This window comes from Arvicola amphibius, chromosome 1, assembly GCF_903992535.2.
Source record: "Arvicola amphibius chromosome 1, mArvAmp1.2, whole genome shotgun sequence".
Classification (NCBI taxonomy): Eukaryota; Metazoa; Chordata; class Mammalia; order Rodentia; family Cricetidae; genus Arvicola; species Arvicola amphibius.
Genome location: NC_052047.1, coordinates 104220709 through 104246344, shown reverse-complemented (window position 1 = coordinate 104246344; position 25636 = coordinate 104220709). Strand labels below are relative to the sequence as shown.

Genomic DNA, 25636 nt, shown 5'->3' with positions numbered 1-25636 from the left:
AATACTGATAATAAAATAAAAAGAAATAATAAAACTGTTTTACTCATAGACCCTGGATTTTGCTGTTTCAGATACTGGCTTTGGTACTACTAGTGGAGGAGCATTTGGAACATCCGCATTTGGTTCTAGCAACAATACTGGAGGCTTATTCGGAAATTCACAGACCAAACCAGGTAAGGAATTATGTTTGGAATACATTTGTTTATAGTAGCTGGTATAAAACTCCACTTGGTGACTACATAAACTTGTTTTCTCCCACTTTCATCTCTTCAGGTGGTTTATTTGGTACCAATTCATTCAGCCAGCCAGCAACTTCCACAAGCACTGGCTTTGGGTTTGGTACATCAACAGGAACATCAAATAGTTTGTTTGGAACTGCAAGTACAGGGACCAGTCTTTTCTCATCCCAGAACAATGCATTTGCACAAAATAAACCAACTGGCTTTGGGAGTAAGTAGGACACCATTCTTTGTACTTCTGATAGTTTAATATTTGATTTGTTTATTGAATGTGTTCCCTCTTCTTTGCTCTATGTTCACTTATGTCCGGTTTCACCAAGTGGTCAAAACCAGAAAATAGGAGAACCTGAAAATGTATTGAGTTTTGTAGGCTAGAAAAGATGGCAGTAAATATCTCACTCTTTTTTTTTTTTTTTTTTTTTGGTTTTTCGAGACAGAGTTTATCTGTCTAACAGTCCTGGGTTTCCTGGAACTTGATTTGTAGACTAGGCTGACCTTGAATTCACTGAGATCTGCCTGCCTCTGCTTTCCAAGTGCTGGCTGGGATTAAAGGCGTGCGCCACCACTGCCCAGTGTAAATATATCTCTTAAAGGACAGGGGAATTAAAGCACTAGTATTTATAATGGATGCAGAGAGAAAGAGAGGCCTGACATAGAATATCGAGTTCAAGGCCAGCCTGGTCTACAAAGTGAGTTCCAGGAGAGCCAGGGATACATAGAGAAACTGTGTCTCAAAAAAAAAACCACAGAGGGTATGTGTGGGGGTCTGATATTGAACACCCAGACATAGGATGAAAAGCCAGGTCTGGGTAGTATCATTGAAGTTATGATGACAGGATGTCAAGAATGTGTTATGGTCAGTGGTCTTGTACTATAAAGACAACTCTGTCCTTCCTTACCTTTGCCTCAAATTTATAAACAAAGAGACTGGAGCACCAAGAATGAGAAATACTGTATATGCTTTGATTACCTCTCCATTCCTTGCTCATGGCAGATGTTTTTTAACTCTTCAAATCCGTGTGACCAGGACTACGTTTTTGTTTTTTTTTTTTAAATATTTATTTATTATGTATACAGCATTCTCAGTATTCTTTCTGCTTGTATGCCTTCAAGGCAGAAGAGGGCACCAGACCTCATTACAGATGGCTGAGCGCCACCATGTGGTTGCTGGGAATTGAACTCAGGACCTTTGGAAGAGCAGGTAATGCTCTTAACCACTGAGCCATCTCTCCAGCCCCAGGACTACGTTTTTATAGAGTACTTTAAGGCAACCACTAATGTGCCCTGTGAGATGATGCTGTTTATGGTACAAGAACCTGAGTGGCTAACTAGCCAACTAACTTTAAACTATATATTTAGAGTTAGTTAGAAATGATAGTTTTTGCCAATGAAAAGTCAAATTGATCATAATGGTTATTAGTATATCACTTAATGTTAAATACTGGCAGATAAATTTTTCTTGTTTACTGACATTTCTGGCACTTATATGACTTCTCATATTTTAAGAAACATAGTCTTGGGGCTGGAGAAAGAGCATTGACTGCTCTTACAGAGAATCCAGGTTCAGTTGCCAGCATCAACATGGCAGCTCACAACTGTGTAACTCCAGTTCCAGTGGAGCCAACAGTCTTACCCAGACATACATGCAGGCAAAACACCAATGGACATAAAATAGAGAAAGAAATCATTAGAAATAAAAAAGAAAGGTACTTTAATTTCTTTTCTTTTAATTTCTTTGAAACAAGTTCTCACATTGTAGCTCTAGCTGACCTGAAACTCACTATGTAGACCAGGCTGGCCTCAAACAAAGATCCACGTGCCTCTGTCTCCCTTCTGAGATTAAAGACATGGGCCAGTATGCCTTGCTAGGTAGAGTCTGCTATTTCTATTTAGTTTCTTTTTGCATTTTGAAACAAGTATCTTCTCACTCTGTAGTCTGGGCTAGTCTGGAACTTAGTGTGTAACCAGCCCAAGCTGGTGTTGAACTGGAAGCATTCCTGACGTAGCCTCCCAAGTTCTTCTGCTTCTGAATTAGTTTCTGTAAAAGGACCAATAATGCCCTCTGATTTAGCATTTCTTTAGGGGAGTCATTTTATGTTAACCTGTCTATAATTGCTTCTATAGGACATATGTTCAAAATATTCTCATAATATATGGGTGTACGAATTATAGCTAAACAAACATACTGTGCTGTTGTAATGTCTATTATGAGATGTTTTTAGAAATACAGTTTTATTCAGCATTCATTCTTAATAAGAAAAGGAGAAACAAGATAAAATAATTTCTTTTCTGTCTTGTCTTTATACGAACTTCCTGCATATGTAGCTAAATCCTGGGTTTGGATTAGTTTATCTTGAAAAGTTGTAGCCTGGAAGCAAGTGTTGGTATGAGACATTGCTTAAATGAATTTGTTCAGGAGAAATAAAGAATATTTGACAGTATGAAAGTGCAGCTGCCATTACTCTGCCTTACTTCCAAGGTGTGTTAAAGATTGTTTCTTTCTAATTTATAGATTTTGGAGCAAGTACTAGCAGTGGAGGACTCTTTGGAACTACAAATACCACCTCTAACCCTTTTGGTAGCACATCTGGCTCCCTCTTTGGGCCAAGTAGTTTTACAGCAGCACCTACAGGAACTACCATTAAATTTAATGTATGTATTTTCTTCCAGAATGTTTCTTTTTTTCCCATTTGTGTATTTCTTTGTAGAATGTATTGTTAGATTGCTCCTGTCTCTAGTAATATATGTCATAGTTTGGCTTTTTAAAAAAATAAGATTTACTTATTTTATTTTGAGTATATGAATATTTGTTAAATATGTGAATGTACGCCATGTGCATGCCAGTACCCAGGGAAACTAGAAGAGAGGGTATCCTGATCTCTTGGAATTGCAGTAACAGATGGTTGCGAACCTCCATCTGGTGCTGTTGTAATAGGCACCAAGACCTTGGCACAATTAACAGCACTTTGGAGGCACTATTCTGACCCAGAACCCAACACACACATAGATTCCAACATTGGTCAGAAACAGAAACAGACCTAATCCATCAAAGATTAGGATCCAGGAAAATTCTTAAATATACTAACCTTAATTTTTTTTTTTTGCTTGCTTCTATAGTTTTTATTTCTCGATAATTGTTCTTGCTAGCTGGAGTGTGTTAACCAGGATGTTGTTTTGTGCATAAAAGACAAAGGTCAGTGAGGTTCATGCTGCATGATTTGGGCAAGCTCCTTGTGCAGCCATCAGTGGGCAATACAGACTTTCTGTTCAACTTTAGAGATAGGTAGATCTGTAAATTCGAGGCCAGTCTGGTCTATAGAGCGAGTTCCAGGACAGTCAGAGCTGTTATACAGAGAAACCATGCCTCAAAATACCAAAATAAATAAATGAAGTCTGTGTTTTCTGGTGGAATTACCTAATAAAGAGGAATCTGGTTCCTTGACAAGAGTAGCAAGTACTCGTTTTTGTCTTGCAAAGCCATTTCTTCGTTCCCTGGTTTCCACAGTTTGCGGCTGGCCATGGTGGCAAATGCCTTTAAAATAACAGAACTTAGGAGGAAAAGGCAGGCATAGCTCTGTGAATTTGAGGCCAACCTGGTCTACATAGCAAATTCTAGACCTGTTAGGGTTGTATGGTAAGACTCTGTCTTGATACTAGGTTTGTTTTGTCTATTTGGTTTTTTGAGATAGGGTTTCTCTATATAACAGTCCTGGCTGTTTTGGAACTCATTTTGTAGACCAGGCTGGTCTCACACTCACTGAGATCTGCCTGCCTCCGCCTCCTAAATGCTGGGATTAAAGGCGTGTATGGGGTATTATCTTCATTTATGTACGTGTGCCCTGGAAGGCCAGAAGAAGGTATTATCCTCTGGAGTTGGAATTACAGCAAGTTGTGAAGCACCATGTGGGTTCTGGAAAATAAATTTGGGTCTTTTGGAAGAACAGTCAGTATTTGTAACTGCTGAGCCATTTCTCTAGTTTCTCACCCTGGAAAAAACAAGAATTTAAAATAGTAATAATAGTTTTATAGAGCTAGTGAGATGGCTTAGTGGGTAAAGGCACTTGCTGTCAAGTCTGATAACTGAGTTTGATCTTTGGAACTCGATAGTAAAGGAAAAAAAACTGTAAGTTGTCCTTTTTCCTCCGTGCAGGCAAACAGAATAAATAGTAAAAATTTTACTCATAATGATTTCATAGTATATAAGAAATGGTATACATGATGATTTTATAGTATACAAGAATACATGAATCTAATTTTCCAGCCAGACACGGTGGCACACACCTTTACTCCCAACACTTGGGAGGCAGATGCAGGTGTATCTCTGTGAGTTCGAGTCCAGTTTATTCTACAAAGTGAGTTCCAGGACAACCAGGGCTGTTACATAGAGAAACCTAGTCTTAAAAAAATAACAAACAAAATCTAATTCTCCCTTTTTGTTGCCATGGTGAGCATTAAGCCAAAGTCTCATGCGTGGTAAATAAGCAGTCTACCAGTGAGCTGAAATTCACCTTCAGTGCGAACCATCATCTGTGTCATGATGTATATTAGAATTATGTTCACTTCAGTCAACTTTGTGTTCAGTGTTGATTATGGTAGCACATATAAAGCAGAATTGCTGAGGCAAGGTCTTGTTGTGTAATCCAGGCTGACGTTGTACTAACTAGCTCAGACTTGCCTTGAACTCAGCGATCTTGCTTTGACTTTTTAGTGCTAGGATAACAAGTGTCTGTCAATATTTTCTGTTCTAAAGCAGAATTGGAGTAGCCATCTGTTTTATAAGAAGTAAAGGATAATGGACAGACCATAGAGAAACTACTGAAAGTAAGACTTCTTCATAGAGATATATAGAACAGTCTATCAGTAGTCTTTATCTATGAAACAATAAAACCTTGGATGGAATAGAAAAATGGGACAATAGAGTGGATGGGAGGGGCATTGAGCTATGGGCCTTGGAATTAAACCATGAACTTCAAGAGCATGTGTGGACTATGTAGAATATTGTGGCAGAAAATAAAGCTGGGTGTAGTGACTCACACCACTAATCCTAGCACTCGGTAGGTAGAGTTGTCTCGAGTTCAAGTCCAGTCTGGTTAACATAGAGTTCCAGGACAGCCAGAGTTACATAGAGACCCTGTCTCTAAATGAATTAATAAATGAATGAAAAATAAAAAGGAGAAATTGAAGGACAGATGATACTGCTTAAAGATTTAAATATATATACTTTTGGGGGTTAAATTGGGCAAAACCATCTATAAGAATATATTACCTGTATTTTACCATGTAATTTGATACTGAGTTGAGAGACTAATACTTAAGTTTGTGGTAAATTTGTTACCAAGATTGATTTAGTCAGGACTGGAGAGATGGCTTAGTAGTTAAGAGTACTTGATGTTCTTCCAGAGGACTGGAGTTGGGGAGTTTCCAGTACCTGTATCGATTGGCTTAGCACCGTCTGTTACTCTTAACAATGTCTCTGGCCTCTGTGCACTCACATGTACATATCTACATGGAGACACACATTTTAAACATTAAAATACATAATTAAGCATAATTAAAATATTAAAATTAATATTTAAAAAATGAAGATTAGTTTATTCAGATAACTGTGATGTAGGGGAAAGATCAGAAATGTTGCCCTATATTTTAATCAAGCATCCTTCAAAACAATTTGGTTTTGCCATGAGGGTCTTACTGTGATGCCCAGGCTGGTCTTGAATTCCTGGTCTCAAATGATCCTGCTTCAACTTCCAAAATATTTCAGACTATAGGTTTGTGCCACTGTGCCTAGCTCCATCTTTTAGTTTGTTTAAGACAAGATCTCACTGTCTAGCCCATCAGGTTGGTTTAGATTCACGGCTTCCTCTGGAGTTCTGGGGTAGTAGGTATGAGCCATCATGCCCTCCTTATTAGTGTTTTTTAAGTGGATGGGCAGACGTGTTTCATGGGGACTTAAACCCCCCCTTTAAAATTTGTCTTTGCGAATGTTAGGCAGGCATTCACCACTGAGAGTATCCAGCCCTTGGCCCTGTCTTGTTACATAAAAAATAGGGTATTGTTTTAAAGTTCAGTGGGTGTAAAAAAATGTGTCTGTGAGAGTTGGATTTAGAAACTTGGATTTAGAGGAAAAAGCTTGAACTTAGAAATGTCCTTTGTCTTCCTTTGCAGCCTCCCACTGGTACAGATACTATGGTCAAAGCTGGAGTTAGCACTAACATCAGTACCAAGCACCAGTGTATTACTGCTATGAAAGAATATGAGAGCAAGTCACTAGAGGTTAGTAAAATGAAGTACAAAAAAATGGCTTAATACTTTGATAATATATAAAAACAACTTCAAATATATGTGATTCTTTTTAAGATTTATGTGGTTCAAATTGATTGTGAGTAAAAGCTTTTCATTAATCAAGGTGTTTTTCAAGATTATGTATTATTATGAATAACTTTATTTTAGGCTTAGATATTCTCTGCCTTTGTACAGGTCTTCTGTCTTGTATTCTATTCTGGTTTGATTTTTTTTTTTTTGGGGGGGGGGGTCCTTTTGGTTTTTCGAGACCGGCTTTGGAGCCTGTCCTGGAACTCTCTCTGTTGACCAGGCTGGCCTTGAACTCTCTGCCTGTCTCTGCTTCCTGAGTGCTGGGATTAAAGGCATGTGCCACCACTGCCTGGCCAGGTTAGATATTTACATTGCAGTGAGAATACATATGTGTACATACCTGAGTCTTTAGTAAATTTATTCAAAATCCTAATTATCTGGCTTAATAAGATTTTTATTAAGTGGAAGGATCAAGTGACAGCATAGAAATAAAAACAATAGCAAAAGAAGCAGTAGCTAACATCCCAGTACCCTTGTTTCTGCCCCTCATCATAATACTCTTGGTTTTTCAAGACAGGGTTTTTCTGTAGCTTTGGAGCCTGTCCTGGAACTAGCCCTTGTAGAGCAAGCTGGTCTCGAACTCACAGAGATCCGCTTGCCTCTACCCCTGAGTGCTGGGATTAAAGACACCACCGCTGCCTGGCCCTTAATTGCTATCTTGACTGCCCAATTTTTGCTGATCTTTGAGTTTTATTTTATTTTATTTTTTTGTTTTTCGAGACAGGGTTTCTCTGCAGCTTTAGAGCCTGTCCTGGAGCTAGCTCTTGTAGACCAGGCTGGTCTCGAACTCACAGAGATCTGCCTGCCTCTGCCTCCCGAGTGCTGGGATTAAAGGAGTGCTGGGATTAAAGGGGTGCGCCACCACCACCTGGCTCTGATCTTTGAGTTTTATATAGATGGATACTTACTTTCTACTTCAATATTACCCTTTATCAGTGATGTTACTTTGTAACAGAATGTTGTACAGTCTCTTCTAAGTTATTTTTTTTTTTTTTGCCATATGTTAAGTTTGGTGTTTTATCCTTCAGGAACTTCGTTTGGAGGATTATCAGGCTAACCGGAAAGGCCCACAGAACCAAGTGGGAGCAGGTACCACAGCTGGCTTATTTGGGTCTTCTCCAGCAACTTCCAGTGCAACAGGACTCTTCAGCTCCTCCACCACTAATTCAGGCTTTTCATATGGTCAGAATAAAACTGCCTTTGGAACTAGTAAGCACTTTATTGTATCATAAAAAAAGAATGGTCAAATAGAAGTAAATCATGATTCACTTCATTAGTCATGGGAAAAAATAGAGATAATTATGAGTAGGGAGAGACAGTTAAAGGTGAAGATGGCACTGGGCAGTGGTTTACACCTTTAATCCCAGCACTCAGGAGGCAGAGGCAGTCTGGTCTACAGAGTTAGTTCCAGGACAGACTCCAAAGCTACACAGAAAAGCAAGCAAACAAAGTGAAAGTGGCTAAAGAATTCCTATTTCAGTAGTTGATATTTGACTAGTAACCTACCTAAAGAAGGTAAAAGAACTGGTTGTATGTACTTTTAGGAAAAATCTCCTAACTTGAAGCTATGAACCTCAAAACTCTTGAGGTTTTAGAGGCTTCTTTTGCAGCAGGGTCTCACTCTAACTTAAGTTGACCTCGAAGCCCTTCTGCTTCAGCCCTTCAGATGACTGGGATTACAGGCATGAGCTACCAGGCCCAGCAAAACTCAAAGGTGAGAGGGTTGTAGAATTCTAGGTACACAGTAGGGCTATGTGAGTGGATCAGAGCTTGACTTTTTTGAGGCAGTCTTGCTATGTAAACTTGGCTGGCCTGGAACTTGCTCCATAGGCCAAAGTAGCCGCCTTGGACTTAAGGCGTTCCTGCCTCTGCCTCCCAAGTGCTGGACTTGGAGGCTTGTGTGCCTCATCCAACAAGACATGACTTTTTATTTGCTTGGGAAACATTTAAGGTTTATTTTGAAAGCGAAGTCATTTGATTGTGCATGGAGGATCATGAGGACTGCTGTTATGTTCAGAAGTAGTACATCAAGTGCTGGGCACATGGTACCCACCTGTGATCCCCACACTTAGAGACTGAGGCAGAGAGCCCTGAGTTCTGGCCAACCTGGTCTATAGAGCAAGTTCTGGGACAGCTGGGCCCACACAGGAATCCTGTCTCAGAAAACAAAAAAGCAAAAAGCTGTAGTACTTTGAACATGAGAGGGCTGGTACTTGTAGTGTATCTCAAGCATATATAGGCCGTTTTCAGTCCCCAGCAGTCCATGAGTCAGATTCTAAACCCTGATTAGGTAACTGGGTTGATTCAGTAGATGATGTGAAAGCATTTAGGGTAATGACTAAGTTACTTGATAAAAATAACTACTTTTGCAAAAGTTACAATACATAGCTTATATTGTAGCTGTCTGGTTAGTTCATGCTTATTTAGGAGGTAAAGATCAAGAATTCAAGATTATCCTTAGCTACATAGCCAAGGATGAGGTCACCCTGTTAAGAACTAAAACAAACCACAGATCTCTTCTTGCCTGGATTTCTCCCTTAGCCACAAACTTATCTCTGTAAAAACAAATAAAAGTTACAACGTTTCCATAGCTTTCTACACATAAGTATACAGAAATATTGTATTTATCTAATTTACATCTAACATTCTTTTCAACCTTAGTATTTCTGACTATTTCTGAATATATTGATATGAAGAAAAAGCCTCATTCTGTCAAAATTAATTTAAACATAGATTATTTTTCCTTATCAAGAAGAAAAGTTGGGTTTAGTCTTACTAGAATTTTTGATTGAGGTATTATAGAAAGGAAAGTTTTAATATAGTATGAAGTAGAGCCAACTGAAGATAGAAAATGAAGGCTATTTGGTAAGGAATGAATATATAGACTAATTTAGATAGCAATAATTAAAGCTCATGATTTTGCTGAATTACTCGTTTGAGAGTTTCATTCGTTTTTTTGTTTCTTTTTTTCTTTTCTTTTTCTTTTTCTGAAAGGCACAACTGGATTTGGGACAAATCCAGGTGGTCTCTTTGGCCAACAGAATCAACAGACTACCAGTCTCTTCAGCAAACCATTTGGCCAGGCTACAACCACCCCGAATACTGGCTTTTCCTTTGGTAATACTAGTACTCTTGGACAGCCGAGCACCAATACTATGGTAAGGCCTTGGTTAACGCCAGATCTTACTTATTAATCTAAGTAATAGGCTAGTAATCATGTTCAGCTTGTAAGTGCTATCTCCAAAGCAGTTTTTTAGAGCTGGGGAGGACAAGAAATCTGTCAATAGTGAAGACCTAGATTTTGTCTTGATCTATACTCTGCTTATTGAAGGTTTGTTGAATGAGTCATTTATTCTTTCTGACCGTAGTTTTCTTATCTATCACTAAGAGCTTAGTGGGCTGCAGGTTGCTGTCTTGAGGCTTGTGACATTAATGGTTGTTTCAGAGGGAGTTGGAGGGAGATAATGAGAAAGGGGAGTGTATGCATCATCGAAATATATTATCTATGTGGATGAGATTGTTAAAACTATTGTAAGTATAGACTGGTTATTGACATTATAAAGACAAAATTATAGAACTGGGCATCCTGTAATCTCACTGCCTGGGAAGAGGATTCAGAGTTCTAGGATAGCATTGATTATGTATCCATTTCAAGGCCAATCTAGCGTGTATAAGATTAATCTCAAAAATTAAATGAGGTGTATGAATATAATTGAGAATAATGAAAGGAATTCTCACATTTAAAAACAGCTGATGTATTTTTCAACAAGAGTACTACAACTGATTATCCATCTGCAAAAGAATGAGGTTAAATCCCCTATATTATTAATAGGGCTGGAGAAATGGCTCAGAGGTGAAGAGCACTGGCTGTCTGCTCTTCCAGAGGTCCTTAATTTAATTCCCAGCAACCACATGGTGGCTTACCATCTATAGTGAGATCTGGTGCCCTCTTCTGGTATGCAGGTATACATGCAGGCAGAACACTGTATACATAATAAACAAACAAATCTTTAAAAAGTCCCTTATTATTAATAGCCAGAGTTTACTAAGTAAATAAAATACACTTAGAATTATAAATCTTGTGGTTGTGTTTTGTTTATGACCCAGGGTCTCACTGTGCTCAGGCTCACCTGAAACTCATGGTCCTCTTCCTTTGGCCTCATACATGATGGGATTATAAGTATGAATTATGTCCAGTTTATAAAGCATTAGAAGAAAATTAGATTTTTTTGTTGTTTTGATAGCATAGTCTTTTGATATATAGCTTAGATTATCCTGGAGCAGAAGAATTCATAGAAAGTGTTAGTACATGCCCAGCATCTGAAGCTCATTATTCTGGAAACAGGAACTTAGGTTATAGAGGTGAATTTACAGTAATACCTCTTTATGCTGTTTTGGGAAGGATAACTTATTCTTGCTTCTCAGAGTTGTTGCAAAGAAATATTCCAAGAATTTTGTGTTTATCACACATGCTTTTATAAACCACTTATCTAAGACTTTAAAGAAAGCTATTACGAACTTCATTTTAATCTAGATTACCCTTTCCAGGGCCTATTTGGAGTAACCCAAGCCTCACAACCAGGAGGTCTTTTTGGGACGGCTACAAACACCAGCACTGGGACAGCATTTGGAACAGGAACAGGTCTCTTTGGGCAGCCCAGTACTGGATTTGGTGCAGTTGGTTCGGTAGGTGTGGACAGTTGATTGTAATTTGAAGTTTTTAAATGAATGTATAAAACAGATTATTGTCTTCCGAGAATTTAATATCTATTTTTTTTCTTTTTCCCTCTTTATTTATAATTTTAATATTACATTTTTTAATTTATTTTTTATGTACATATGCCTCAGCCACATTGCACACATGGCTATCGGAAACCACTGTGGAAGCCAGGCAGTGATGGCAGCAAACAAACACCTTTGATCCTAGCACTTGGGAGGCAGAGGCAGTTGGATCTCTGAGTTCGAGGCTATCCTGGTCTGCAGAGTGAGTTCCAGGACAGCCAGAGCTGTTACATAGAGAAACCCTGTCTTGAAAAACCAAAAGGGGTTGGGAGAAGAGAGGAGAGAGAGTGTGAAAAACTACTTGTTGGGAGTCCAGTCTCTCTTGCTGGTTCCAAGGATCAAACTTAGATCAGGCTTGATGACAAGGACCTTTACCTACTAGCCATTTTGCCAACTCATATCTTGGTCTTTCTTTCAGAGTCTCAAGTAGCTCAGATTGGCTGAAACTTCTGTGTAGCCAAGGATAACCTTGAACAGCTCCTGCTGCTACTTTTTTAGTGCTAGGATTCAGGCATGTACTACTCATGAGTAGTTTGCCCAAACTACTAGTTTTCATGTTTTCAGTTTCCAGGTGCTAGGATCGCAAATATTTGCCATCATACCTGGTTTTATGAAGTTTTGGGGTCAAAACTGTAGGCTTCATGTATTCCAGAAAAGCACTGTAGCAACTAAGGACTGCCTCCTTAGTTCCTGTCTTATCTCAGTGCTGTATGCTTTACTTCTCTTTGAAAGTACTGTTAACTTGCTGGAGAGATAGATGGCTCAGCGGTTAAGAGCACTGGCTGCTTTAACTGAGGACCTGGATATGACTTCTAGCACCCATGTGGCAGCTTGCTTCTGGCTTCTGTAGTCAGTAGGGATGCACATGGTACACAGACATATATGTAGGCAAAACATCCATACACATTAAAAAGAAAGAGAAAGAAATAGTTATAGTTTGCTAGTTTAATTTTAATTTTTAAATAGGGAGTAAACTGCTCTTTTTATGTTTTTGTTTTCCCGAGACAGTGTTTCTTCATGTAGCTCTTACTGTCCTGAAATTCACTCTGGAGACGAGGCTGGCCGTGAACTCATAAAGATTAACTTGCCTCTGCCTCTTGAATGCTGGGATTAAAGGCTTGTGCCACCATCACACCCTGCTTGTTTTTATTATGTACAACATAGTCTTTTTGTGTGTTTGTTTTATACTTAATATCTTTTGCAACGCAGGCACCCTTTGAAGTTGTCAATTTTATTTACATTGTTGAATCCATTTGGATAGTTTGTTATGTACTATTAATTTAGATGATTTAAATCAGATTTTCTTGTTTTTGTTTTTTTGTTTGTTTTTTCATGACAGAGTTTCTCTGGAGCTTTGGAGCCTGTCATGGAACTTTTATCTGTAGACCAGGCTGGCCTCGAACTCACTCATGTCCACCTGTCTTTGCATCTTGTGTTAAAAGCTGTGCATGACCACCTCCCGGCTTCAGATACATTTATTTATTTATTCGTTTGTTTGTTTTTAGAGACAGAATTTATTATGTAGTGCTGGCAAGCATGAACCTTCCTATAAAGATCACGGTGGCTTCAAACTTAGAGTGATCTGCTTCTTCCTACTTGCAAAGTGTTGAGATTGAAGGCTTGTACCACATGTCCAGCCCAAATCAGATAATTCTTATCTCTAGTTTTCTTTCTTGTGTTTTGAGGGATAAACTACTGCGGTATTTGGAAATTAAATGCTTTTGGAGTTGATCAAGTTGCTAGAATTATAGAGATTCTAATGCTATGGGAGGTGTAACTCAGTTATTTACCTTATTGAATAAGATGTCAGACATATCTGAGACAAGATTGAAAGTTTGAGTCCAGCCTTGGCTACAGAGAGTTCAAGGCCAGCCTCAAGCAAATTAGGAGATGAGGATGTATCTCAGTATTAGAAAGCTAACTTCATACACAAGGCCTTGGGTTCAGTTTCCAGTACTACAAAGTGTTTTCTCTCTTCCCACTTTTTCTCTCTCCCTCTTTACTTTTCTCTCTTTCTTGTCTCCTAAAGAAGCCTGGTCTTCCTGGCTCAGTTTTCCAAATGCTGGTTTCACAGGCCTGTACTTCCCTACCTGGCCAATGAAAACATTTGATAGCCATGTTATTTTTTTTCTTTGACTCACTGAAATACTGTGTGCTAAGGTGTTAATTTTTTGTGTTACTTATAATCTTGCTCAGATTATTATCTTCTGATTTATCTGTCTTAACTTTTCATGTTAAAACTTTTTCTTCCATTATACACATAATATTTAGAGTAACTCATTTGCATCCTTTCTCTCATTACTGTAAATTATGAGTATTGTGTGTTGGCATGTGGGTATGACATCTGAATGAGTTGAATGAGTTACCTGTGGAGGTCAGAAGTATAGGATCCCGTGAAACTAGATTACAGGTAGTTTTGAGCCACCTGATACAGTGACAGGTGGTTGTAGCCATCTGTGGTTGCTGGGAATCGAGTTCAGGTCCTCTGGTAAGAACAGTACCTGCTCTTAATTGTTTAGCCATCTCTTTAGCCTGCTTACTTTTGCTTTGTTGTATCTTTATATTATTTTAATTTTTCTGTATTATTTTATTTTTAGACCCTGTTTGGCAATAACAAGCTTACAACTTTTGGAACCAGCACAACCAGTGCTCCTTCCTTTGGTACAACCAGTGGCGGGCTCTTCGGTAACAAACCAACCCTGACTTTAGGAACCAATACAAACACTTCCAATTTTGGTACATATAAAATGCAGGTTTGGCTCTCTTAAAGTTACACTGACTATACCACACATCATTCTACTGACTCATATGATTGGAAATGTTTAAAAATTCTCAGGTAAGCAGAAGGAAAGATGGTCTCACATCATGGTATGCTATGAGATATTTAGTATAGACAAAGTGTTTTTCATTTTGTCTGGATTACTTCACCAGTAGCTGAAAAAGTGTATGTGAGCCTCATTTGTCTGAAGGAACTGTTCTGTTCAGGTAGGTTTCAAAGGTAGGAGAGTAGTGTGCAAGGAGAGATTGGTGATTTCTTTGAGGAAGTCAAAGCTTTGCTCTGGCAGTTTGTAGTGTAACACCATAACTACATCAAGCAGAATGGCTAGACCATCCTGGGGCACAGAATGAGACTTGTTTCAAAAAGAGCAACAACAAAATTATTCTTAGGTTTTGAGTGCCTCTTTTTTGCTTAAAAATGAAAGTAGAAATAAGATTGAGCAAATTGTTTAAAAAAGAAACTTTAATCTTTTTGGATCTCTTAGAAATATTTAAACCAGTTTAAATGAAGCATCATGTTTTAGCTTTATCCATACATGATTATGTTTTCAGGCATTCAACATAGTTTAAGGTGTACAAAGTTAATTTTAATGACAAATATAATAGTTCAAATATTTGTTGAACTTTTTTTTGCCAGAGTCCTAATAAAGTACTGCTTGATTTTTCTGGGAAGTTGTGTGCAAAATGCTGCAATTGGCAGTGGTCTGGTATTTAGAACTTTCTTCAGAGAGCTCTTGTGTCTTTTTGCTTTTCTTTGTTTTTCATATTGGGGTAGACTACAGGTCCTTGTATTCTAGACAAGTTCTCTACCAAATTCTCAGCATATTCAGTGAGTTTTATATGTTGTTGTAATCTACTAGGAAAAGACTATTTTAAGCACACATCAAAAAGGTTAGTGTATTCACAAAAGTGTAAACTCAAGAATTCATGTAAGACATGCGTGCCTGTTTTTAGACTCATACTCGATTTTTGTAACTCTTTTTAATCAGGTTGTTCACTCATTGCTAGTATTAACTATAATTCCACTCATAATTCTTTTTGAAAGAACATCTTTGAGGTAGTGGACCTGGTTAGTATGGCTTCTATATTTGTTTTCTGTCCTTAAAACCAATGGGGTAAAAATACATTAGTGTTTCTCTGTGACCTTCCCTCCCTTTTTTAAAAAGATCATTATCACTGCCCCCTTTTCCAAGGAGCTATGAAGACCTTATGTCTCTTTTTTCTTTTTTCCAAGACCTGGTTTCTCTGTAGCTTTGGATCCTGTCCTGGAACTAGGTTTTGTAGACCAGGATGTCCCCGAAGTCACTGAGATCCGGCTGCCTCTGCCTCCCTAGTGCTGGGATTAAAGGCGTGCACCACCACCTCCCGGCTTCTTTTTGCTTTTTAGAGACAAGTTCTTTGTATAGTTGTGGCTATATAGACTAGGTTGGCCTCAATTAGAAGTCCACCTTCTAATTGGGATTAGAGGCATGTACCACCATAGCCAGTTGTGGACCAGATTCTTTTTTCAACGATGTGTTCCTTAATGCCTTGTTGAGGTGAATTCTTGCCATGTTGCCCACTGGATTCAAGAAGTCCTCTTGCCTACCTTCCAGGTAGTTAAGACTACAGGTGCACACCATCGAGCTCAGATTACCAGCTGAGATACATTTAATACATGTTGGAGTCTGTGTATCTGATTTTTTTGATTGATTTTTAATGAGCTCTACATTTTTCTCTGCTCCCCTACATACCTCTCCCCTCCTGTTCAACCCTCTCCCAAGGTCCCCATGCTCCCAATTTACTCAGGAGATCTTGTCTTTTTCTACTTCCCATGTAGGTTAGAGCTATGCATGTCTCTTAGGGTCCTCATTGTTGTCTAGGTTTTCTGGGATTGTGATTTGTGGGCTAGTTTTCTTTGCTTTATGTTTAAAAATCACTTATGAGTGAGTACATGTGATAATTGTCTTTCTGTGCTGGGTTACCTCACTCAAAATAATGTTTTCTAGCTCCATTCATCTGGCTGCAAAATTCAAGCTGTCGTTATTTTTTTCTTCTGTGTAGTACTCTGTTGTGTAAATGTACCACATTTTTTCAATCCATTCTTTGGTCAAGGGGCATTTAGGTTGTTTCCAGTTTCTTTCTGGCTATGACAAACAATGTTGTTATGAACACAGTTGAGCACATGTCCTGTGGCATGATTGAGTATCCTTTGGATATATACCCAAAAGTGGTATTGCTGGGTCTTGAGGGTCCTAATTTTCTGAGAAGGTGCCATACTGATATCCAAAGGGGCTGTACCAGTAGGCACTCCTACCAGCAATGCAGGAGTGTTCCCTTTACCCCACATCCTCTCCAGCATGAGTTGTCATCAGTGTTTTTGATCTTGGGCCATTCTTACAGGTGTAAGATGGAATCTGAGTTGTTTTGACTTGCATTTCTCTGATGACTAAGGATGTTGAGCATTTTCTTAAGAGGTCCTGGCTCAGGCCTACTCTCTCAGAGGGCCCAGACCTGCAGTGGTCTCTGGCTCTGGCCCACTCGCTCAGCTGTTGCTCTTCTGTACCTGCTCCTGTGAGTTCGGTGTCTCAGGTCTGCTCCAGCCTCTTGGCTGCCTCAGTCCTGCCTCTGCTCCCACTCCCGTGGAGCTTGTTATCTCAACCCCGCTCTGGACTCAGTCCTGTGTATCTCCTTTTTAATGTCCCTTTGGAAGACCATCCACAATTAAGATTCTTCTCCTAAGGCCAGTTTTCACTTCCTTTGATAATATATTTATTTAATAAAAAGCTTTATTTGTGATATAGGTCATGTTCAGAATTGTTTTCTTTTGTGTTTTTTTTTTTAAGTTTTGGTACAGATTGCTGATATTTTGCAGTATTTTTGTTTCAAGACACTTTTTTTGTTTTGTTTTGTTTTGTTTTTCTTTTAAAAGATAGGGTTTCTCTGTGTAGTCCTGTCTGTCCTAGAACTAGCTCTGTAGACCAGGCTGGCCTTGAACTCAAAGAGATACCCATACCCTGGCCTTCTAAATTTGGGATTAAAGGTGGGCACCCCCACTGCCTGGCTAAAACAGAATTATTATTCCAACCTGCTTGGCCAATGGTTTGTTGTATAGACTGTAGGCTAAACCAGGCTGGCTTCAAAAAAATCCTAGGACTTTTTTCCTTCTAAAGTCCTAGGATTAAAGATGTGTGCCACCACACCTGAATCCTTGGTAGGTTTTTTTGGTCGTAAGATTGTATTTATACTATGCTCACTGATTTCAGTGTGAATGTTCTCATCTTTACCTGGCTTGCCTCACTAGCTAGCTATATGTTGAATTTGGATTATCTTTATTTTGTAGAATTGTTTTGAAGTAACAGAGTCAGTGAGAATGGAGGAGATGTGTGGTATAAACAGTGTAAAGTTGGCTCTTAGATCTCTCCTGTGGGTTTGAGGTTGGCCCTAAATAGCTTGTTTTCTGGTACAAGACTGTGATCCTTTTTCTTAAATTTGAGTTAAAGAAAAGGAGCGTCTTTAAGTACTTTCTTTTCATTTTTTTTTGAAAGAAAAGTTGGTTGTGTTTGAGTTGACAAAGCTGTGTATGTGTATATGTATGTGTGTTATATAAAGCAATTAAAAAAAAAAAACTTTTTTGTTTTCCTTCGAGACAGGGTTTCTCTGTAGTTTTAGAGCCTGTCCTGGAACTAGCTTTTGTAGACCAGGCTGGCCTCGAACTCACAGAGATCCGCCTGCCTCTGTCTCCCAGGTGCTGGGATTAAAGGCGTGCACCACCACCACCCAGCTAAGAGAAAACTTTTAAACACATGACTCACTTGCTGAGATTGAGTCAGATTACATGCTTAGATTTTAAAATGACCCAAATAGGCTTGTTTTCAGACTTTATCTCCTTTGGCTTTATGGCCTTTTTTTATTGGTAATAACTGCCTCGATCCTGATTTATTTACAATCCCCTTAGTGACACTGCTAACTAACTTTACCTTTCCTTCCTTCCTTCCTTCCTTCTTCAGACAGTCTTGCTGTCTAATGAATGGCCTCCGCTTTCCAAGAGCTTCAATTGCAAACTGATAACACAAGCCCTCACATTGAACTTTCAAGATAGTTTTTAAGTGCATTTGTCCTAAGACCAAGATTGTATCCCATGGTGATGTCACAGATCTTTAATCCCTTTAATCCAGGAACTGGATAGGACAGAAGCAAGAGAATATCTATGAGTTCAAAGCCAGCCGGTGAATTCCAGGACACCCAGGGCTTCATGAAGAAACCCTGTTTCAGAAAAACAAAACAAAAATCAACCCCAAGAATTTTCTGGCCTATGATTGTTTCTTAGCATTAGAGATTAATGACGTATTCATGATTTGCTTTGTTGATAAGAAGCCTTCAAAGGGAATTCTAGAATTTTATTATCTTCACAATGAAAAGCAAATAGTAATAGACTATTGATAACTTTATACTTATAGATTTTCAAAGGGGAGTTAACAAGATTTTCTCCAATTGCAAGTTATAGTGAAGGAGAGTGACAAAGGAAGAAATTGTTGCGCTCCAGATAGGCTGTTCATAGGTTATAGGTTTTTTTTTTTAATTTATTTACTTTTATGTGCATTGGTGTTTTCCTGCAAGTATGTCTGTGAGAATGTCAGATCTTGGAGTTACAGTTGTGAGCCACCATGTGGATACTGGGAATTGAACCCAGGTCCTTTGGAAGAGTGAGCAGTCATTGGCTCTAACCACTGAGCCATCTCTCCAGCCCTGGTCACTTTTTTCTTTATAGTGTAGAGACAGTAGTGGTGGAGCATACCTGTGACTCCAGCACTTGAAAAGTAGAGAGATAATAAAAGCCACTATTAGTGCCTAGCTATTTGGAGGCTGGCTCGAGTTCTGTGAAACCATTAAAAAGCTCTCCTACCCCCCCAAAATAGCTAGTAGAGCCTTTTTTTGTTAGTATGAATTAACTGAGTGTGACATTGTAAAAGAACCTCACATAACCCGCCACCCATTACTGTCTGTGTCAGATCCGTTCTTAGTTTAAAACAAAAGTTGCTATTGAGATTTGGGGAGCATAGGGGGAAGGTTCCAGACAGGGTTTCTTTGTGTTGCTATAGAGATTTTTATGGGTTTTCTATTCCTTTAGATTCATTAAACTTTATTTGTTGACAGTTTCATTTTTTAGTGAAAGTTTGAGGGAATAAAGTTTTGTGTTTGTAAGCCTGAACCATGTGCTGACTCAGCCTGACAAAGTTCAAACATGAAGATGTGTAGTTTGCTTTGCTATTGGGTATTATTACCCTATTCCAAGCAGTTAAGTAAATATAAAGACTTGTTTGCAACTGTAATTTTTTTAAAAAAAGTTACAGTAACTGATAATTTGCAATTCATAAGTATTAGTAACAAGGATATAAAACCCAAAATCAATTGTCTTTGTGTTAATATTCCCTTTTAGAGAAAATTGAGAATTGTTTTAAAACTATAATCTACTCATTTTCCTCCTTAGGTTTTGGCACAAATAACAGTGGGAGTAGTATTTTTGGAAGTAAGCCTGCACCCGGGACTCTGGGAACTGGACTTGGTACAGGATTTGGAACAGGTAAGAAAGTGTTTGTATGAATTTTAAGAAGTAATACAACTTGACCTTACGAATCTTTTCGATTATATGCTTGTTAATAAAAGGCTTAGATTTTCATTTTTACAAATAAAATTATTAAAGCATTCCCAGCAGTTAAGTTTTACCAGGTCCTAAAACGTTAGTGCATTTATATTAAGTTCACAAAATGTAGATTTTAAGTTATAGGAAAATTAACTTTTCCACATAAAAGTTTGTCCCCCTGTTTTAGCTGGAAGTCGTGTTTTAGCTGGAATTTTTAGTTTAAAATGTGAGAATTTTTAGTGTAGTGGTAACTATTAAATCCCTATCTCTCAACTTTATATGAATGTTTTGGATGTGGAATTATTCACCAGTTAAAGCCTCATGGTGAGACAGAGCATAGAGAATACATGCTGTGCTTATTAACAGAAATGTTCTGTTGTACGAGGTTTGTGCATACCTTTCAGTTTTTTATCTTTTAGCCCTCTTCCTCCTATTAATAGCTATTTTTTAGTCCATATAAAATACTATCTTCCTGTTTTCAGCAACTTGGGCGGGGGTCTAAAGGTGGTTATTTCTAAATGTTCAGTTAAATGTGGTTTAAGCATACATATTTTCTTCCTTTGCCTAGTTCTCTTATTGGTATAGTAATTTAGTTGCAACTACTTACTTTCATAATCTCTGCTTCCACTGCCTGGTTTTTGTTTTCTTTTGTGGTATGGTTTTTCCTTTGCCATCTCCTTATAGAGACTTCTTTTATACTTGTTTGAACTATTACCCTTTTTTATTCTTTTTTGTATTTGAGCCTTTCTTTTTTGTTTTTGAGGCAGAGTCTTACTATGTAAATCTGGATGACCTAGAACTTGCTCTGTTGAGCAGGCTGGCCTTGAACTCACAGAGATTTACCTGTCTCTGCCTCCCAAGTGCTTAGATCAAAGATGTGCATCACCATACTCAACTATGCTTACACACATTCATTTGTACAGGCATCTAGGGATATAAGTGGCATATTTAGTTGCGTCTTACTTGGACTGTTTATACTACTGAGGGTTAAAGCCAGGCTCGCATACATGGTAGCAAAATGCTTTGCCACAGACCCACCTTATTCCCCTAGTCCATTATCCATGAGTGACTTTGTTTTGGATTTTTTTTTTTTTTTTTTTTTTGTAGCAGAGCAAATGCAGATTTATTAACGAAACGTGAGAGTTGAGTAGGAGGATCTCAAACGGAAGATTACCCATGGGTTAGCTTAGACCAAAGGCTGAAATGTCATTGTTATACATTGTTGTCTTGGGCTGCCACCAGGATTTGAGAGAATGATCTGAAAATTACTGTACATAGTAAGATAATAACCATTTCCTGAAGTTTTGAAATGTGTGCTATGCTTTGTATTTCATTGTGGTTTTTTTTTTTAACAGCTTATTTTGTTTTGGTCCATGTATATATATTTAATTTCAAAATAATAGCTTTAAATAATATTTCAGTGTATGTGTGTATAGACACAAAGGTGTGATTTGCATTTGCCATATGTGTGTGTGTGTGTATACACACACACACACACACATACATATCTCACGTTCCACTACCATCATTAGTTGGCATTTTTTGGTATTAATAGCAAATTCCCCTCAATGAAAATTTTTGTTATATAAATAACTTTGTGTTTATGTTACCATATAATTAATAAGTAAAATTAAAATTGCTCTGGGGGGGGGCTGGAGAGATGGCTCAGCGATTAAGAGCACTGACTGTTCTTCCAAGGGACCAGGGTTCATTTCCCATTACCCACATGCAGCTCACAACCGACTGTAACTCCAGTTCCAGAGGAATCCAACACCCTCACACAGGTGTACAAAACACAAACACACATAAAAATTGCTATCTAGAAGATGCACATTATTATTATTTGGTCTTTTCATTTGTCTTGCAGAAACTGCCATTTTCTATTAGTTTTTACCTTGTTTGTTGTGTTCATTTCTCCATGCCTTTTCTGTATTGTTCAGCTTTTTCTTTTCAAAAAGGAATCTCACTTTCCTTTTAGCTGTATTTTGTCCATGGTTCTTTCTATGTTTCTGGAAAACATGGTTGCAAACTCCTAGGCTTGGGAACTTTGTAGTCATGTAGCTGAGACTGCTATACCATATGCTATCACATGACCTTATTGGGCCTCTAATTTTTTTTTTAAATATTTATTTATTTATTATGGATACAATATTCTGTCTGTGTGTATGCCTGCTGGCCAGAAGAGGGCACCAGACCTCATTACAGATGGTTGTGAGCCACCATGTGGTTGCTGGGAATTGAACTCAGGACCTTTGGAAGAGCAGGCAATGCTCTTAACCTCTGAGCCATCTCTCCAGCCCTCTAATTTTTTTAAAATATTTATTATTATGTGGATTGGTGTCTTGCTTGCCTGTATATCTGCATGCATGTGCTCCCAGAGGCCAGAAGAGGACACTTGGAAGTAGAGTTACAGGTGATTGTGAGCTGCCATGTGGGTGCTGGGAACCGAACCTTGGACCTCTGGAGTCCAGCCAATATTCATAACAGTCATAAGATCCCTTATTGGACTTCATTTTGCCCATGTGGTAGTGAAAATTTGTGTATTCCAATGATCAGTGATGTAAACCTGTTGGTTATTTGAATCTTTCTATTCTATGTATTTGATATCATGCCTTTTTTGGTTTTTTGAGACAGGGTTTTTCTGTAGCTTTGGAGCCTGTCCCGGAACTAGCTCTTGTAGAACAGGCTGGCTGGTGGCCTTGAACTGCCAGAGATCCCCTGCCTCTGCCTCCTGAGTGCTGGGATTAAAGGCTTGCACTACCACCTGGCAATCATGGCTTATTTTTAATAAATTATGCAAGTAGAAAAAAACAATCTCTTGAGTAAATTGGGAGCCTGCGGATCATGAAACAGGGCAGAAGGGGAGTGGAGAGGAAGAAAGGGGAACGAAGAAAAAATATATAGCTCAATAAAAACAAAGAACATAAATTATGTTTATTTATATATTATTTTTAATGGCTATATGGTAGAATTTTATCTCCACCCTCCCTCCCCTTTTTGCGTTACTATTTTTTTCCCATTCTGGTTTTGAACTTCTGGTCTCAAGCAATAATGTCTTAGATTCCTGGGTAGTGTTCATTTTGGGTGTTAGAGGTTGAACCCAGGTCGTTGACTTGCTGGGCAAGCACTCTTTTCAACTGATCTTTTACCCCAGGCAAGCCTTTAGTTTATAATTTTAATTTAAATTAATTTATTTTGAGACAGAGTCTTAATATGTAGTCCTTAGCTGTCTTGCAACTCCCAAAATAGACTGGCCTCAAACTCAGAGAGGTTTACCTGTTTCTACCTCCTGGTTGCTAGCATTTAAGCCATGCTCCACCTTGCTGGGCCTTAAAAGGGCTTTTAAAGTCTACGGTCCTGCCTCTGCTTTGTGATAATTTGGTTATTTTTGGTTACTTGATTCAAAGTCTACTTCTTAGCTCTGTGTTGATGAGTTACTTGCTGGTACTAAAGATGTGTTCTACCACAACAAACCGCTTTGAATTTCCCTTTTTTCCTTTTTCTTTTTTCCCCCTTTTATTTTATTTTATTTCATTTTATTTTATTTTATTTTATTTTGCGACAGGGTTTCTCTGTGTAGCCCAAGCTGGCCTCAAACTCATACAAATCCTCCTGCCTCTGCCCGCCTGGTCTACAAGAGCTAGTTCCAGGACAGGCTCCAAAGCCACAGAGAAACCCTGTCTCGAAAAACCAAAAAAAAAAAAAAAAAAAAAAAAAAAAAAAAGATTAAAGCTCTGTACTACCACCACTGCCTGGCTTCTTTTTGTTTGTTTGTTTTGAGACAACGTCTCTGTGTAACTCTGGTGGCCTTGAACGGTGGCCTTGAACTCAGAGATCTGTTTTACTTTTTCTTTCTCTGGAATACTGGGATTAAAGGTGTGCATCACCATGGACCCAGCCCCTCAAAGGAGTAGTCTGATCCTCTGACTTTTCTCCAAATCTTAGAATGGCAAGCCTGTGCTGCCACACACTGTTTATGTGGTGCTGTGGGATTCAACCAAGGTTTAATGCACATTAGAGAAGAGGTCTACCAACTGAGCTACAATCCCACCACTCTTTGTTTATATTTTTTAAAACAATATCTCTTATAGCACACCTGGGCTTCAATTGCTGTCCTGCTTCTGCCTTTGGGTACTAGATTACAGATGAGTGCTACTACCAAAGGGGCTTTTTATCTCCAAAGGGTCTATGAGAATAAACATAAGACTTGGGTGAGAATTTAGTTTAGCCATGCAGTTTCCCAGTGATTTATATCGTATCATCAGTTGAAAATATGTGTTTAATACTGTTAACCTGTCATAACTTTTCCTCGATTACATTAAGCATGTTCAGAGCATACAGCTTTGCCTGTAGGTAAGCTTGATATCATTAACTGAGAAAGCCTTCAAACTCAAAAATCAAAGCATTGTTTCTGCCAAATGACCATTATAAAGTCAAAAATTATCTGTATTCCCATTCAAATTCTTTTGTCAGTCATTTAATTTTATTTATATGCAAGTTTTTCTCATGTTTGAGTTTGATTCTTGTATGATTACATTTTTGTTTGAAATGTAATCCGGATCTTGAGGATTATGATTACCAATGTCCTTTGCTTTTAGTTAAGGCTTTTAAAATGTTCTGTAGTGGAACTGGAGAGATAGTTCACTGGTTAAGAGCACTTCCCAGCACTCTCATGGCAGCTCAAAACTACCTGTAATTCCAGTTCCAGGGGACGTTTTACCCATGGAAAACACCACTGGACACCAAACAAAAAAATAGAATCCCTGCATTCAAAAAATATTATTAATAAAATATTCTGTGCCATTTTTCTAATATCTCTTAATTCCACAATTTAATAGTTTAACTTTCAATATTTTTCCTTATTCTTCATAGTTTACAGATCACACTTTTTTGCTATATATTCCTTATTCATGCCTTTTCCAGACAAAAATCAGTAAAGAATTTTACACTTTTAATTTTAGTAGGAATAAATTATATATGGAAATTTGGGCGGTATGAGTTGTCAAGCAAATATAGATTCTATGACTATTATATTTACTAAAACAGACTTTGAGTTTTAAGAACATGTTCTTAAATTTGAATTCTGCATTTCACGGTATTATATGTAAACTTACATTGGGGAGAACATGAGCTGAATGGGTGTCATTTGCAGTTTCCTTTTGCGTGATGGAGATTCAAACTCATTCCTCAGTAGAAGTATATTTTTCTAGTACATGGGTCTTTGGGTTGTTCTTTTTTTAAATTTTTTTTTTTTGTATGTTAAAGTTAAATTGACCAGTCTTTCTCTAAGTAGAATTTGATTCCCCACACACAGACACTAAATAATTACAAATAGAAAATAATTTCTCTTCTACATTAAAAAAATTTCCAGATCTATTTATAACTTTACGTGTATGAGTTTTGCCTGCATGTATGTATGTGCATGACTAGTGCCAGTGAAGGTCAAGAAGAGGGCCTGAGTGCAGTTACAGACTGTTCAAGTCACCATGTGTGTATTATAATCAAGCCTGGGTCCTCTAAAAGAGTAACAAGTGCTCATAACCACTGAGATAATGCTGGTGCATATCTGTAATTAGGTAGAGGAATGAGCTTTTATTTCAACCAGTCTAGTTCCTGTTAAAACTTGAATGTTTTAATTCTTACATTGGGCATTTCGAAGAAAAAAAGAGTTTGTTTAGTTAAAGCCGTTTTCAGGAGATTTATAATATAATTAAAAGTGTTACTCTTTCTTAACCATTCAAAGGAGATAATTTTATTTCCTGTAGTTTAATTTCTATGCCAGTTTAAAATATTTGCATTGAGGCTGGAGAGATGGCTCAGTGGTTAAGAGCATCGCTGCTTT

The 25636-nt window shown here is 38.0% G+C and overlaps 1 protein-coding gene across 5 annotated transcripts in view; it reads left to right on the top strand.

The window, feature by feature from the left end:
* The window catches only part of Nup98 (nucleoporin 98 and 96 precursor), a 92966-nt gene that overhangs the window by 12626 nt on the left and 54704 nt on the right, over nucleotides 1-25636 (top strand). For 3 of the 5 annotated variants that reach the window (XM_038325313.2, XM_038325036.2, XM_038325130.2), the window contains exons 3-11: nucleotides 72-173; nucleotides 274-450; nucleotides 2752-2891; nucleotides 6405-6512; nucleotides 7640-7820; nucleotides 9606-9769; nucleotides 11160-11297; nucleotides 13991-14129; nucleotides 19642-19734. In XM_038325313.2, the coding sequence (XP_038181241.1) occupies nucleotides 72-173; nucleotides 274-450; nucleotides 2752-2891; nucleotides 6405-6512; nucleotides 7640-7820; nucleotides 9606-9769; nucleotides 11160-11297; nucleotides 13991-14129; nucleotides 19642-19734 (1242 nt within the window). The remainder of the gene's footprint in view (nucleotides 1-71; nucleotides 174-273; nucleotides 451-2751; nucleotides 2892-6404; nucleotides 6513-7639; nucleotides 7821-9605; nucleotides 9770-11159; nucleotides 11298-13990; nucleotides 14130-19641; nucleotides 19735-25636) is intronic. The other 2 variants (XM_038325377.2, XM_038325222.2) reach the window with 1 other exon arrangement.